Source organism: Theropithecus gelada, chromosome 2 (assembly GCF_003255815.1).
Source record: "Theropithecus gelada isolate Dixy chromosome 2, Tgel_1.0, whole genome shotgun sequence".
NCBI lineage: Eukaryota > Metazoa > Chordata > Mammalia > Primates > Cercopithecidae > Theropithecus > Theropithecus gelada.
In genome coordinates, this window is record NC_037669.1 from 91,411,469 (window position 1) to 91,427,308 (window position 15,840).

At 44.2% G+C, this 15,840-nt stretch overlaps 1 protein-coding gene across 3 annotated transcripts in view; it reads left to right on the forward strand.

The window, feature by feature from the left end:
• Positions 1 to 15,840, forward strand: part of PRKAR2A (protein kinase cAMP-dependent type II regulatory subunit alpha) — a 100,156-nt gene that overhangs the window by 58,443 nt on the left and 25,873 nt on the right. For all 3 annotated transcript variants that reach the window (XM_025376139.1, XM_025376140.1, XM_025376141.1), the window contains 2 exons: positions 2,092 to 2,198; positions 11,499 to 11,652. In XM_025376139.1, coding sequence (XP_025231924.1) covers positions 2,092 to 2,198; positions 11,499 to 11,652 — 261 coding nt within the window. The remainder of the gene's footprint in view (positions 1 to 2,091; positions 2,199 to 11,498; positions 11,653 to 15,840) is intronic.

Here is a 15,840-nt window from a genome sequence, read left to right on the forward strand (position 1 = left end):
ATAATAGTTAACCCACTGGCTTACCACAGTATGTGATAAGTGCTTCTTGAGAATGGTGTGTTTCTGCAGGGCCTAGCATAGGATCTGTGACCTGGGCCTGTCCTCCCTCTCTTGGTGGTAGAAATAAAGAACAAGGACTATCTCCTGATGGGTGTCCTAGTACATTTGGGCTGCTATAACAAAATACCATAACCTGGGTAGTTTATAAACAGTGGAAATTTCTCACAGTTCTGGAGTCTGGGAAATCCAAGCTCAAGGTGCCAGCAGATTTGGTGTCTGACCAGGAACCCACTTCCTGGTTCATAGATGACCATCTCTGAATCACATGCAGTAAGTACTTCAACATTGTTGGTAGTCTTGGAAACTGTAACTTTAAGCAAAACAACCTATAATGGAACCTTTTTTTTCCCCTCATCAGTGTTATAACTGTGTTATTTGAGGACCTTCTATACATTGTTTTGCTTATAGTCACAGTTTTCAAGAACCTATCAACCACTTTAAGTGAGGACTTACTGTGTTTCGTTTGGTTGTCATGTTGTTATTTTAGTCTCCTCTAACCTAGAAATGCTCCCCTTCCACCCCTTTTATCCTATATCTCATGACACATGTGTTTGAAGAGTACAGACTAGAAGAAGAAAAGTGACACAGAACAAGAGGCTTCCAGCAGGCAATCCACAGGCTAGGTACACATGTCTGTGTTTGTTCTGTATTGTACATGAAAATTTAAATTTATTGCCAGCATTTAAATAGGAGATTTCTGGCAACGCTGGGCTCACATTCCAGTGAATGTGGGTAACACGTCAATTGCAAGCCATCCTTTTTAGTATTTGTCAGCTTATACAGTATTCAACTCACATGGAACTAAATATACTTTTTGGTGATACTCAATTATCGTAGTAGTACAGTCACTCTGATAGAACATAAACTCACCTGGAATTATGCAGTCATAAAATTATTCTTTTTCCAGGTCTTCAGTCTACATTCCTCCAAAGAGAAAGTCTCTTTTTTTAATTGAACCTGGTATTCTTTAGTGACTCCCTAATAATCACTGATCTCCCTGTCTGACAGGGATGCTGGCCCTAGACTGAGACCATTGTTTCATAGAATTTAATAGTATTATTTTCTTTTCATTATACTTATTGACATAGTTGATGTCTGGTTATGGCAGGCAATAGTAGTAAGTAATTGTATGTGCTGTATGCAAATGAAGCAATATTAGCTGTCTTATAATAGATCTCATTTATTGCGTATCTGTTGTTTCGTAAATACTTCCTAGGTTTTTCTCCTTTGGTCATAAAAATTGATGACCTGGAATCTTTGTTATACCCTTTTTGAAACTGAAGTTCACTGGGCGTGGTGGCTCACGCCTGTAATTCTAGCACTTTGGGAAGCCAAGGTGGGCGGATCACATGAGGTCAGGAGTTTGAGACCTGCCTGGCCAACATGGCAGAACCCCATCTCTACTAAAAATATAAAAATTAGCCAGGCGTGATGGTGCAGGCCTGTAGTCCCAGCTACTCAGGCAGCTGAGGCAGGAGAATTGCTTGAACTCAGGAGGTAGAGGTTGCGGTAAGCTGAGATCACACCACTGAACTCCAGCCTGGGCGACAGAGTGAGACTCTGTCTCTAGAAAAAAAGAAAAAAAAAGATACTGAAGCTCAGAGAGGTTAAGTGACGTGTTTTGCTAGTCAAAAGCAGTTGTGCTATTCCAAAAGATAACCTCTAAGCCACAGCAGTCCTTTAGATCTGATGATCCTGTTAAGATCAACACCTGTAGGAAGGTGGCAGCATATGGCTTTACACGTAACATAGTGGAACCATCAGGCAGGTGATAGTCAATATTTTTGCGTAAATTGTGGGAAGCTTTTTCAAAACAATACTGCCTCAGAAGACTTGCCAATTTGCTGTCTGCTGAGGTACATGGAGGTGCAAAGCTGAATGGTCCCAGGAAAGCATTTGTTTCAGACAACCTTTAGGTTTCTGTTTGAATGTGGGGACTTCTGTTATATAGTCACAAATTGAGATAATTATGGTCACTGCTTTTTTGCAGCATATGTAAGGCTATTTTTCCTTCTTGTGCATACCCTGCAGGAACAACTTTCTCAAGTTCTTGATGCCATGTTTGAAAGGATAGTCAAAGCTGATGAGCATGTCATTGACCAAGGAGATGATGGAGACAACTTTTATGTCATAGAACGGTAGGAGATGGAGCTTTGAAATTGTGTGGCCACACTTAATCGGATTCATGAATCAGTGCAGATGCTTTATCCTATTCTGTATTCAGCCCAGAGAGGCTTAGGGCCAAGTGAAAAAGCTTCCCAAAGCCTTGTGAGAGTCCACAGCTTGTCCCTCTCTACCAGTGCTGTCCTGAGTCCTCAGCACAACTCATATTTGAAGAACAATCATCTAGAGTGGAAAGTCTCCTTTAGGCCAGGTGCGGTGGCTCACGCCTGTAATCCCAGTACTTTGGGAGGCCAAGGCCAGTGGATTACTTGAGGTGAGGGGTTCGAGACCAGCCTGGCCAGTATGGTGAAACCCCGTATCTACTAAAAATACAAAAATTAGCCGGATGTGGCGGTGCATGCCTATAATCCCAGCTGCTTGGGAGGCTGAGGCTGGAGAATCGCTTGAACCCAGGAGGCGAAGATTGTTGCAGTGAGCTGAGACCCCACCACTGCACTCCAGCTGGGCAACAGAGCAAGACTCCGTCTCAAAAAAAAAAAAGAAAAAAGAAAGTCTTCTTTACAGTTAGTTAAAGAGTGCAGGGTGTGCTTTATAAACATGTTATTTGCCAGTGTCAAGTGAATTGATTCCCTGAAGAATTAGCCACGGTGCTATAGTTGTTTGAATCTTCATATTCGAGCCTGATTTTACTCATTAATATGCTGCCCTGACCTTAACCCCTCTGGCTCAGATGTAAGTATTAGGAAAAAATGAAATATTTGGGCTTGGCCTGCTCACCTTACTGTGTCCTAACCTCTTGAGCTTAGTATCCTCTTTGGCTGGTGGCTGTGAGGTAGGTATCCTGATCCCCTTAGTCCTGAAAGAAACACTCTCATTAAGAGTTTAACATCAATAAGATATTGCTTCACCTGATATCTTCCATTAATTTAAAAATAAAATGGTTTTTGGAGCTGGATAATAAAAAGGAAACAAAAATAATTTTTTTATCTCGAAGTAATTTCAGAGTTACAGAAAAGTTAAACAAATAGTACAAAAAATGTTACAGAAAAGTTAAACAAATAGTACAAAAAATGTATCACAGGCCTGGTGCAGTGACTCATGCCTGTAATTCCAGCACTTTGAGAGGCTGAGGCAGGTGGATCACTTGAGGTCTGGAGTTCGAGACCAGCCTGGCCAATGTGGTGAAAGTCCATCTCTACTAAAAAAAAAAAATACAAAAATTGCCCAGGCACAGTGGCTCATGCCTGTAATCCCAGCACTTTGGGAGGCCGAGGCGGGTGGATCACGAGGTCAGGAGTTCAAGACCAGCCTGGCCAACATAGTGAAACCCTGTCTCTACTAAAAATACAAAAATTAGCTGGGCATGGTGGCGCACGCCTGTAGTCCCAGCTACTCGGGAAGCTGAGGCAGGAGAATCGTGTGAACCCGGGAGGCAGAGGCTGCAGCAAGCTGAGATCGCCCCACTGCACACCAGCCTGGGCAACAGTGTGAAACTTTGTCTCAAAAACAAAAACAAAAATTAGTTGGACATGGTGGTGTGTGCCTGTAATCACAGCTACTTGGGAGGCTTAGGCAGGAGAATCACTTGAACCTGGGAGGGGGAGGTTACAGTGAGCCGAGATAGTGCCACTGCACTCTAGCCTGGGTGAGAGTGAGACCGGTCTCAAAAAAAAAAGAAAAAAAAATTGTAAATACAGGTTCCCCAGGTTAGTGTTCTCCCTTTGCTTCATTAAATTGTTGACAAGGAAGGGCGCGGTGGCTCACGCCTGTAATCCCAGCATTTTGGGAGGCTGAGGTGGGTGGATCACTTGAGGTCAGGAGTTCGAAACCAGCCTGGCCAACGTGGTGAAACCCCAGCTCTACTAAAAATACAAAAAAAAAAAAAAAAAAAGGCCAGGCGCAGTGGCTCAGGCCTGTAATCCCAGCACTTTGGGAGGCCGAGACAGGCGGATCACGAGGTCAGGAGATCGAGACCATCCTGGCTAACACGGTGAAACCCCATCTCCACTAAAAATACAAAAAATTAGCCGGGCGTGGTGGCGGCGCCTGTAGTCCCAGCTACTAGGGAGGCTGAGGCAGGAGAATGGTGGGAACCCAGGAGGCGGAGCTTGCAGTGAGCTGAGATCGCACCACTGCACTCCAGCCTGGGAGACACAGCGAAACTCCGTCTCAAAAAAAAAAAAAAAATTGAGCACGCCTGTGGTCCCAGCTACTTGGGAGGCTGAGACGGGAGAATCACTTGAACCCACAAGGCAGAGGTTGCCTTGAGCTGAGATTGTGCCATTGCACTCCAGCCTGGGTGACAGAGTGAGACTTCGTCCCTACCACCACCAAAAAAAAAGTTGTTGGAGAGTAAATTGCAGATATAATGCCCCTTTATCTCTGAATACCCCAGTGTGCATTTCCTAAAAAGGATATTCTCTTACTTTAGTACAGAACAATTATAAAAAACACAAATTAACATTTATACAATACTACATATAGTATATGCACCTTATTCAAATTTTTCTAATTCTCCTCATTTTTAAAATTCTTTTAATCTCCATCAAATAGCTGTGCTAGATTCATTGGTTGCCTTTCTTCTTGAGCCTTTTCTTATTTAGATTCTTGAACAGAAAATGCTGTCCCTCCTTGAGTAACCTTTGGGTTCTTGCTACCTGTGACAAATTATTACACTTAAAGGAAATGTTTTCTTTACTCTAAATGCTGATTTAGAGTAAAGATGACATAAATAATATCTTCTCAGAGAACAGACTTTTGTCTTCATCTTTTATACTAATACTTCTTACACAGAAATTCTACAAGTAATGATAGAATAGGTTTTTTTGTTTTGTTTTTTAGGGGAACAGAGTCTTACTCTGTCGCAAGGCTGGAGTGCAGTGGCACGGTCTCGGCTTACTGCAACCCCCGCCTCCCAGGCTCAAGTGATTCTCCTGCCTCAGCATCCTGAGTAGCTGGTACTACAGGTGTGCGCCACCACGCCCAGCTAATTTTTGTATTTTTAGTAGAGACAGGGTTTCACCATGTTGGCCATGATGATCTCGATCTCCTGACCTCGTGATCCGCCCACCTCAGCCTCCCAAAGTGCTGAGATTACGGGCATGAGCCACTGCACCCGGCCCAGAATAGTTTTAAAATAAAATTATAAATATAATATAAAACTGTATTTATTTTATTTTATTTATTTATTTATTTTGAGATAGAGTCTTGCTCTGTTGCCCAGGCTGGAGTGTAGTGGTGCAGTCCTGGCTAACTACAACCTCCACCTCCCGCATTCAAATGATTCTCCTGTGATAGCCTCCTGAGTAGCTGGGATTACAGGCACCTGCCACCACTCCCAGCTAATTTTTGTATTTTAGTAGAGATGGGGTTGGCCAGGCTGGTCTTGAACTCCTGACCTCAAGAGATCCACCTGCCTCAGCCTCCCAAAGTGCTGGGATTACAGGTGTGAGCCACCCCATGCCAGGTCTATTTTTATAATATAATAAAATTATATTACCACCTCAAGCAGCCACCTTTCCCCTTTGCCTTGCCATGTCCTCCACCACCATGACAGAGGTCCCATTGGGCACTTATGGTCTGAGAAATAAGCATCCACATGTCCACAACTTAAAGACTGAAATGCCTTTGTACAGAGGGAATGATTTATTTCATATGTAAACAAAAGGGATTATTCTTTGTACAGTGAAAGTGGTGAATAAGGGCCTGGCACAGTGATTCACACCTGCAATCCCAGCACTTTGGAAGGCCAAGGTGGGAGGATTGCCTGAGCCCAGGATTGCCTGAGCAAGATAGTGAAACCTTATCTCTACAAAACATTTTTTAAGGCTGGGCACGGTGGCTCACGCCTGTAATTCCAGCACTTCAGAAGGCCCAGGTGGGCAGAGCACTTGAGGTCAGGAGTTTGAGACCAGCTTGGCCAACATGGCGAAACCTCGTCTCTACTAAAAATACAAAAAATTAGCTAGATGTGTGGCGGGCACCTGTAATCCCAGCTACTTGGGAGGTTGAGGCAGGAGAATTGCTTCAACCTGGGAGATGGAGGTTGCAGTGAGCCGAGATCATGCCATTGCATTCCAGCCTGGGCAACAATAGTGAAATTCCATCTCAAAAAAAAAATGCAGGCCGGGCGCCTGTAATCCCAGCACTTTGGGAGGCTGAGGTGGGCAGATCACAAGGTCAAGATGTCGAGAATATCCTGGCTGACATGGTGAAACCCCATCTCTACTAAAAATAAAAAAATTAGCTGAGCATGGTGACATGCACCTGTAGTCCCAGCTACTCGGGAGGCTGAGGCAGGAGAATAACTTGAACCCGGGAGGCAGAGGTTGCAGTGAGCGGAGATCATGCCACTGTACTCCAGGCTGGGTGACAGAGCGGGACTCTGTCTCAAAAAAACAAAACAAAATCGCACAAAAAACCATTTTTTAAGAAATTATCCAGGCATGGTGGTGCATGCCTGTAGTCCCCAGCTAATTGAAAGGCTGAGGTGGGAGGATCACTAGATCCCAAGAGGTTGAGTCTCCAGTGGGCAGTGATCATAACACTGCACTCTAGCCTGGGGAACAAAATGAGACCCTGTCTCAGAATAAAAAGAAAAGAAAAAAGAATGTGGTGATGAACAAATAGGAAAGGGCTGAGCACAGTGGCTCACACCTGTAATCCCAGCACTTTTGGAGGCCGATATGGATTACTTGAGGCCAGGAGTCCAAGACTAACCTGGGCAACATAGTGAGACCCCTGTCTCTACGAAACAATAAAGAAAGACTATCGTTCAAGTGAAAAGGTACAGTTCCTGGCCTCAAAAAGTTCATGGTCAAGTTGGAGAGACAGACCTTTCAATAGATAATTATTATATAATGTGGTGGTAACAACAATGATAAAAACATAGGCCCCGTTATTTAGAGGAGGACCTGAATGGGAAAGGTCAAGAGAGGCTCTCTGCAGTGCTGCTGCCTGAAATGAGTTCGTGTCACTCCCAAAGTTAAATGCTAGTGTCTGGAGGAGACACTAAAAACACTGAATTCCATGTTTCGTATTTATAACCTTATTTTACCTTGTCTATAAAGGCCTAGGACAGATCAGCTTCCCTACTGAGTGGTAAGCTCCCCTGAAAGCAGGGTTGGTGGCACATTCTCTGCTTTTCTTTTAATACGTGATATTTAGTGATTTTATCAGACAGATGAAAGTTCTTTGTAGGAAATTTAGAATATAAAAAAATAAAAAGGCCAGGTGCGGTGGCTCACACTTGTAATCCCAGCACTTCGGAAGGCCGAGATGGGTGGATCACAAGATCAGGAGATCGAGACCATCCTGGCTAACACGGTGAAACCCTATCTCTACTAAAAATACAAAAAATTAGCCGGGCATGGTGGCAGGTGCCTGTAATCCCAGCTACTTGGGAGGCTGAGGCAGTAGAATGGCATGAACCCGGGAGGCGGAGCTTGTAGTGAGCTGAGATTGCGCCACTGTACTCCAGCCTGGGCAACAGGGCAAGACTCTGACTCAAAAAAAAATAAATAAATAAATAAAATACAAACCGGATAGAAATTAATTTAGGCATAATCTGATTACTAGTATATGATTCCATTATTTTTTCCATGCTTTACTGTTGAGATCAGATACCTCACCCAAAATTTGGTTAAGATGTCAAGACTGATGATACACTAAAAGGGTATGAAAAGGTTTATTACTCACATGTTGAGCCATTTTAGAGCAGGGCAGGCTCCCAGACGGATCCAAAAATGACTTTAGATAGCAGGCGAGGTGACTGTCTTGGGATTTATGGTGGTTAGAAGGTGAGATTAGGTGAGGCTATTCTTACACAGGGGCTGGCATTTGTGTTGATTGAACTCCCCATCAGCACCAAAGGAGGGAGCACCCAGGCTTTCTTATCAGCTTGCCCAGATGTGGGGCAGAAGAGGAAGGGTTTGAAAGCTGTCAACAATCAAACATCAAAAATGGAGTCGACTAATGGGGTTATCTTTACATACTTTTTTAAAATATTAAATCATACATTGTGTGATTTAATTTTTTTAAATCTGTTTTAAGCATGTCAGGGATTATAGTATTATTCTGTTACTATTATTATTATTTTGAGATAGAGTCTCACTCTGCCGCCCAGGCTGGAGTGCAATGGTGTGATCTCGGCTCACTATAACCTCTGCCTCCCAAGTTCAAGTGATTCTCCTGCCTCAGCCTCCTGAGTAGCTGGGATTACAGGCACATGCCACCATGCCCAGCTAATTTTTGTATTTTTAGTAGAGACAGAGTTTTACCATGTTGGCCAGGCTGGTCTCAAACTCCTGACCTCAGGTGATGTGTCTGCCTCAGCCTCCCAAGGTGCTGGGACTACAGGTGAGCCACTGTGCAGCCATACTCTGTCATTATTATTTTATATACAGGCATGAGCCACCACACCTGGCCTCTGTCATTATTTTTAATGACTCTGTAATATAGATAGAAACATGTATTTGACCCATCTCCTATTATTAGCAGATGAAATTACTTATAGTTTTTACTATTATAAATATTACCTGGTGAAATCCCTGCAATTAAACCTTTTGCAGTATCTTTGATTGTCTCTTTTGGAATGACTAGAAATGGAATTGCTGTATCAAAGGGTCTTTTTAAGGCGTTTGCTATATGTTTTAATTATCTTGCAGAAACTGAAAAGTTTATGTTTCCCTCAGTGGTATGTTGAAAGTGCCTGTTTCTGCAAATGCTTGTCAGTTCTGAATTTTTTGTTTTTTTAGCAATTATTGCCAATCAATAGATAAATAATTGTATCATTTGCATTTTTTTTTTTTTTTTTGAGGCAGAGCCTCTCTCTGTCGCCCAGGCTAGAGTGCAATGACGTAATCTCGGCTGACTGCAACCCTCTACCTCCTGGTTTCAAGTGATTCTCCTGCCTCAGCCTCCCGAGTAGCTGGGATTACAGGCACCCGTCACCCACCCAGCTAATTTTTGTATTTTTAGTAGAGACGGGGTTTCACCAGGTTGGCCAGGCTGGTCTCGAACTCCTGACCTCAGGTGATCCACCCACCTCGGCCTCCCAAAGTGCTGGGATTACAGGCTTGAGCCACTGCGCCCAACCTGCTTTCTTTATTTTAATTGGTTGTATCCTGATTTTCAAGAGACTATGAAAGAAAACCCATGCACTCATTTCAATATCTACAGCAAAGCATTTGACAAAACTCAACGTCTTTTTGTGATGAAAATGCTCAGTAAACTAGCAACAAAAATAACTTTCCCTAACTAGACTAAAGGCATTTATTAAAAACTTACAGCTAACATCATATTTAATGGTGAAAAATTGTGTTTCTTTTTTTTTCTTTTGTTTTTTTGTTTTTTGAGACAGAGTCTTGCTCTGTCGCCCAAGCTGGAGTGCAGTGGCGCGATCTTGGCTCACTGCAAGCTCCGCCTCCCAGGTTCACGCCATTCTCCTGCCTCAGCCTCCTCAGTAGCTGGAACTACAGGCGCCCGCCACCACACCCAGCTAATTTTTGTATTTTTAGTAGAGACGGGGTTTCACCATGTTAGTCAGGATGGTCTTGATCTGACCTCGTGATCTGCCCGTCTTGGCCTCCCAAAGTGCTAGGATTACAGGTGTGAGTCACCACGCCCGGCCGAAAAGTTGTTTTTTTCTTACAACTCAGAATAAGGCAAGAATGTTTGCTTTCACCATTTCCACTTAATATTGTATTGGAGGTTATAGTCAATGCAATAAGGCAAAGAAAAGGAAGAGAGGGAGGGAGGGAGGGAGGCAAGGAAAAAAGGAAGGAAGAAAAAATGTGACATAGATACACAATGAAATACTATTTGACCATAAAAAAGAAGGAAATCATGTCATTTGTAGCAACATGGAGGTTGCTATATTAAGTTAGATAGGCACAGGAAGACAAATACCACATGTTCTCGCTCACATGAGAGTGCTAAAGAACACTGATACCATAGACATAGAGAATACAATGATATATACCAGAAACTGAGAAAGGTGGTGGGTGGATGAAGAGAAGTTGGCTAATGGGTACAAACACACAGTTAGATAGAAGAGATACATTTTAATGTGTCTTTTTTTTTTTTTTCCTTTTTGTGGAGACAAGTCTCCATACGTTGCCCAGGATTGTCTCAAACTCCTGGGCTCAAACAGCCCTCCCAGTTTAGCTTCCTAAAGTGCAGAAATTACAGGTGTGAGCCATTGCACCCGGCAAGTTCTAATGTTTTATAGCATGATAAGGTGACTATACTTGGGTGACAATATTTGGCATATTTCAAAGGAACTATTAGTAGAAGAGAGGACGTGAAATGATACCAACACATAGAAATGACATATATCCCAAGGTGATAGATACCCCAGTTACCCTGACTTAATCATCACCCATTCTATGCATGGAAAAAACACTCACATGTACCCCATAAATTATGTAAAATATTATATATTATTTTTTATTTATTTATTTTTTTTTTTGAGACGGAGTCTCGCTCTTTCGCCCAGGCTGGAGTGCAGTGGCCGGATCTCAGCTCACTGCAAGCTCCGCCTCCCGGGTTCACGCCATTCTCCTGCCTCAGCCTCCCGAGTAGCTGGGACTACAGGCGCCTGCCACCTCGCCCGGCTAGTTTTTTGTAGTTTTAGTAGAGACGGGGTTTCACTGGGTTCACCAGGATGGTCTCGATCTCCTGACCTCGTGATCCACCCGTCTCAGCCTCCCAAAGTGCTGGGATTACAGGCTTGAGCCACCGCGCCTGGCAATATTATATATTATTAAAAGAAAAAAGATTAGGCTGGGCATGGTGGTTCATGCCTTTAATCCCAGCACTTTGGGAGGCCGAGGCAGATGGATCACGAGGTCAGGAGATCGAGACCATCCTGGCTAACACGGTGAAATCCTGTCTCTACTAAAAATACCAAAAAAATTAGCCAGGCGTGGGGGTGGGTGCCTGTAGTCTCAGCTACTCGGGAGGCTGAGGCAGGAGAATGAGAATGGCGTGAACCCGGGAGTTGGAGCTTGCAGTGAGCCAAGATCCCTCCGCTGCACTCCAGCCTGGGTGACAGAGCGAGACTCTGTCTCAAAAAAAAAAAAAAAAGAAAATTCCAAGAATGCCACAGAAAGGCTACTAGAATTAATAAATGAGTTTAGCAAGGTTATAGGGCACAGTACAAAGTCAAAATACAAAAATATGTTGTTTTTTATATATTAGCAAAGTTCCTTTGGAAATATCTTAAAACAACATTTTCTTTTATATGTACCTGCCAGTTCTTAGCATTTATTATCAGAAGTAACTAATGAAATTATTTTTTGTCATTCTTCTAGGGGAACTTATGACATTTTAGTAACAAAAGATAATCAAACCCGCTCTGTTGGTCAATATGACAACCGTGGCAGTTTTGGAGAACTAGCTCTGATGTACAACACCCCGAGAGCTGCTACCATTGTTGCTACCTCAGAAGGCTCCCTCTGGGGACTGGTGAGTGAGAGAAATTGTTCCCCTTGCAAGGCACAGTATTAATTCCCTTTCTGTGTCTCTGTCCTCGGGCTGTTGATTTACACTATATCTTACAGCCAGTTATCTGAAAGACATGGATATTATAAAATTATGAACATATTTTCTCAAATGAAATCACATTTTAAAGACGTGAAAGAGCACTTTAGGGCTGGGCAGTGGCTCACGCCTGTAATCCCAGCACTTTGGGAGGCTGAGGTAGGCAGATCATGAGGTCAGGAGATATCCTGGCTAACATGGTGAAACCCCCATCTCTACTAAAAATACAAAAAAATTAGCCGGGCGTGGTGGCAGGTGCCTGTAGTCCCAGCTAGTCGGGAGGCTGAGTCAGGAGAATGGCATGAACCCGGGAGGCCGAGCTTGCAGTGAGCCGAGATCACACCACTGCACTCCAGCCGGGCAACAGAGCAAGACTCCATCTCAAAAAAAAAAAAAAAAAAGAGCACTTTATTGTGACATCCTGATGTTAAATTAAGAGTGCTCCTGAAAGAGATAGTGACTTAAGGATAGGTCACGCACTTGGGACTCAATGATTGAAAAACTTGAGAATAGATTTTTATAGGGGAATAATAAGTAATGGGGGGCCAGGTGTGGTGACTCACACCTGTAATCCCAGCACTTGGGGAAGCCAAGGCAGGAAGATCACTTGAGGTCAGGAGTTCGAGACCAGCCTGAGCAACATGGTGAAACCCTGTCTCTACTAAAAATATGAAAATTAGGCAGTCATGGTGATGGGTGCCTGTAGTCCCAGGAGGCGGAGGTTGCAGTGAGGCAAGATCACGCCACTGCACTCTAGCCTGGGCGACTGAGCAAGACTCCATCTCAAAAAATATCAAACAAAGTAATAAGCCTTAGTGCCAACTACTGGTTCAGACCAAGATGGAATAGCCCTATAGCATGCTAGTGTTCTCACTTAAAAACACACACGGGCCGGGTACGGTGGCTCACGCCTGTAATCCCAGCACTTTGCGAGGCCAAGACGGGCGGATCACGAGGTCAGCAGATCAAGACCATCCTGGCCAACACGGTGAAACCCCGTCTCTACTAAAAAAAAATACCAAAAAATTAGCCGGGCGTGGTGGCGGCACCTGTAGTCCCAGCTACTCGGGAGGCTGAGGCAGAAGAATGGCGTGAACCCGGGAGGCGGAGCTTGCAGTGAGCTGAGATCCGGCCACTGCACTCCAGCCTGGGCGACAGAGCCAGACTCTGTCTCAAAAAAAAACCACAAAACACACACACACACACACACCACTCTGGACATAATATAGCAAACACAGGAAGACCCTGAAAGGTGGAAAGAAGGCAGACTATCTAGGGATATTGGGGCTTGAGGAAAGACATGACAGTGAGTTCCTGGGTTCCCATATATCCCAGATGGGGTGCTGGAAAAGCCTGAAATCCAGATCTGCCAACAGGTACATTCAACAAGAGCAAAACTCCATCTCAAAAGCAAAAACAAAATGAAAAAAAAAAAAGAACAAACAGAGAATCAGCTGGTGTCAGCTAGAATATAGAAGAACTTAACACCATTAATTAACAAAAGCTATGTGAAATTTATAGAACACTGCACACAGCAGCAACAGAATGAACATTTTTTTCAAGTCTGTTCACCCAAATAGGGCATATCTTGGAATATAAAATAAAACTTTAAAAATGTAAAAGATTGGCCGGGCGTGGTGGCTCACTCCTGTAACCCCAGCACTTTGTCCAAGTGATCTCATTGTTCAATTCCCACCTATGAGTGAGAATATGCGGTGTTTGGTTTTCTGTTCTTGCGAAAGTTTGCTGAGAATGATGGTTTCCAGCTGCACCCATGTCCCTACAAAGGACACGAACTCATCCTTTTTTTATGGCTGCATAGTATTCCATGGTGTATATGTGCCACATTTTCTTAATCCAGTCTGTCACTGATGGACATTTGGGTTGATTCCAAGTCTTTGCTATTGTGAATAGTGCCGCAGTAAACATATGTGTGCATGTGTCTTTATAGCAGCATGATTTATACTCCTTTGGGTATATACCCAGTAATGCGATGGCTGGGTCATATGGTATTTCTAGTTCTAGATCCTTGAGGAATCACCATACTGTTTTCCACAATGGTTGAAAAATGGCTAGTTTTTTGTATTTTTTAGTAGAGACGGGGTTTCAACGTGTTAGCCAGGATGGTCTCGATCTCCTGACCTCGTGATCCACCCGTCTCGGCCTCCCAAAGTGCTGGGATTATAGGCTTGAGCCACCGCGCCCGGCCTGAAAATTCTTTAAGAATGTTGAATATTGGCCCCCACTCTCTTCTGGCTTGGAGAGTTTCTGCCGAGAGATCTGCTGTTAGTCTGATGGGCTTCCCTTTGTGGGTAACCTGACCTTTCTCTCTGGCTGCCCGTAACATTTTTTCCTTCATTTCAACTTTGGTGTATCTGACAATTATGTGTCTTGTAGTTGCTCTTCTCGAGGAGTATCTTTGTGGCGTTCTCTGTATTTCCTGAATTTGAATGTTGGCCTGCCTTACTAGGTTGGGAAAGTTCTCCTGGATGATATCCTGAAGAGTATTTTCCAACTTGGTTCCATTTTCCCCCTCACTTTCAGGCACACCAATCAGATGTAGATTTGGTCTTTTCACATAATCCCATATTTCTTGGAGGCTTTGTTCATTTCTTTTTCCTCTTTTTTCTCTAGACTTCTCTTCTCGCTTCGTTTCATTCATTTGATCTTCAGTCATTGATACTCTTTCTTCCAGTTGATCGAGTCGGTTACTGAAGCTTGTGCATTTGTCACGTATTTCTCGTGTCATGGTTTTTATCTCTGTCAGTTCGTTTATGGCCTTCTCTGCATTGATTATTCTAGTTATCCATTCTTCCATTCTTTTTTCAAGATTTTTAGTTTCTTTGCGCTGGTTACGCAGTTCCTCCTTTAGCTCTGAGAAGTTTGATTGACTGAAGCCTTCTTCTCTCAACTCATCAAAGTCATTCTCCGTCCAGTTTGATCCGTTGCTGGCGATGAGCTGCGTTCCTTTGGAAGGGGAGATGCGCTCTGATATTTTGAATTTCCAGCCTTTCTGCCCTGCTTTTTTCCCATCTTTGTGGTTTTATCTGCCTTTGGTCTTTGACGACTGTGATGAACTGATGGGGTTTTGGTGTGGGTGTCCTTTCTGTTTTGTTAGTTTTCCTTCTAACAGTCAGGACCCTCAGCTGTAGGTCTGTTGGAGATTGCTTGAGGTCGACTCCAGACCCTGTTTGCCTGGGTATCAGCAGCAGAGGCTGCAGAAGATAGAATATTGCTGAACAACGAGTGTTGCTGTCTGAGTCTTGCTCTGGAAGCTTCGTCTCAGGGGTGTACCCCGCCATGTGAGGTGTGAGGTATCAGGCTGCACCTAGTGGGGGATGTCTCCCCGTTAGGCTACTCAGGGGTCAGGGACCCACTTGAGCAGGCAGACTGTCCGTTCTCAGATCTCAACCTCCGTGCTGGGAGATCCACTGCTTTCTTCAAAGCTGTCAGACAGGGTCATTTACCTCTGCCGAGGTTTCTGCTGCTTTTTGTTTAGCTATGCCCTGTCCCCAGAGATGGAGTCTACAGAGACAGGCAGGCCCCCTTGAGCTGTGGTGGGCTCCACCCAGTTCGAGCTTCCTGGAGGCTTTGTTTACCTACTTTAGCCTCAGCAGTGGTGGGCGCCCCTCCCCCAGCCTCGCTGCTGCCTTGCAGTTAGATCTCAGACTGCTGTGCTAGCAACGGGGGAGGCTCTGTGGGCGTGGGACCCTCCCATCTAGGTGTGGGATATAATCTCCTGGTGTGCCGTTTGCTAAGACCCTTGGTAAAGCACAGTATTAGGGTGGGAGTTACCCGATTTTCCAGGTGTTGTGTGTCTCAGTTTCCCTTGGCTAGGAAAAGGGATTCCCTTCCCCCTTGCGCTTCCCAGGTGAGGCGATGGCTCACCCTGCTTCACCTCTCGATGGTCGGGCTGCACCAGCTGACTAGCACCGATTGTCCAGCACTCCCCAGTGAGATGAACCTGGTACCACAGTTGAAAATGCAGAAATCACCCGTCCTCTGTGTCTCTCATGCTGGGAACTGGAGGCTGGAGCTGCTCCTATTCGGCCATCTTGCTCTGGGCCAAAAACCAAATTTTGTATTTTTAGTAGGAATGGAGTTTCACCTTGT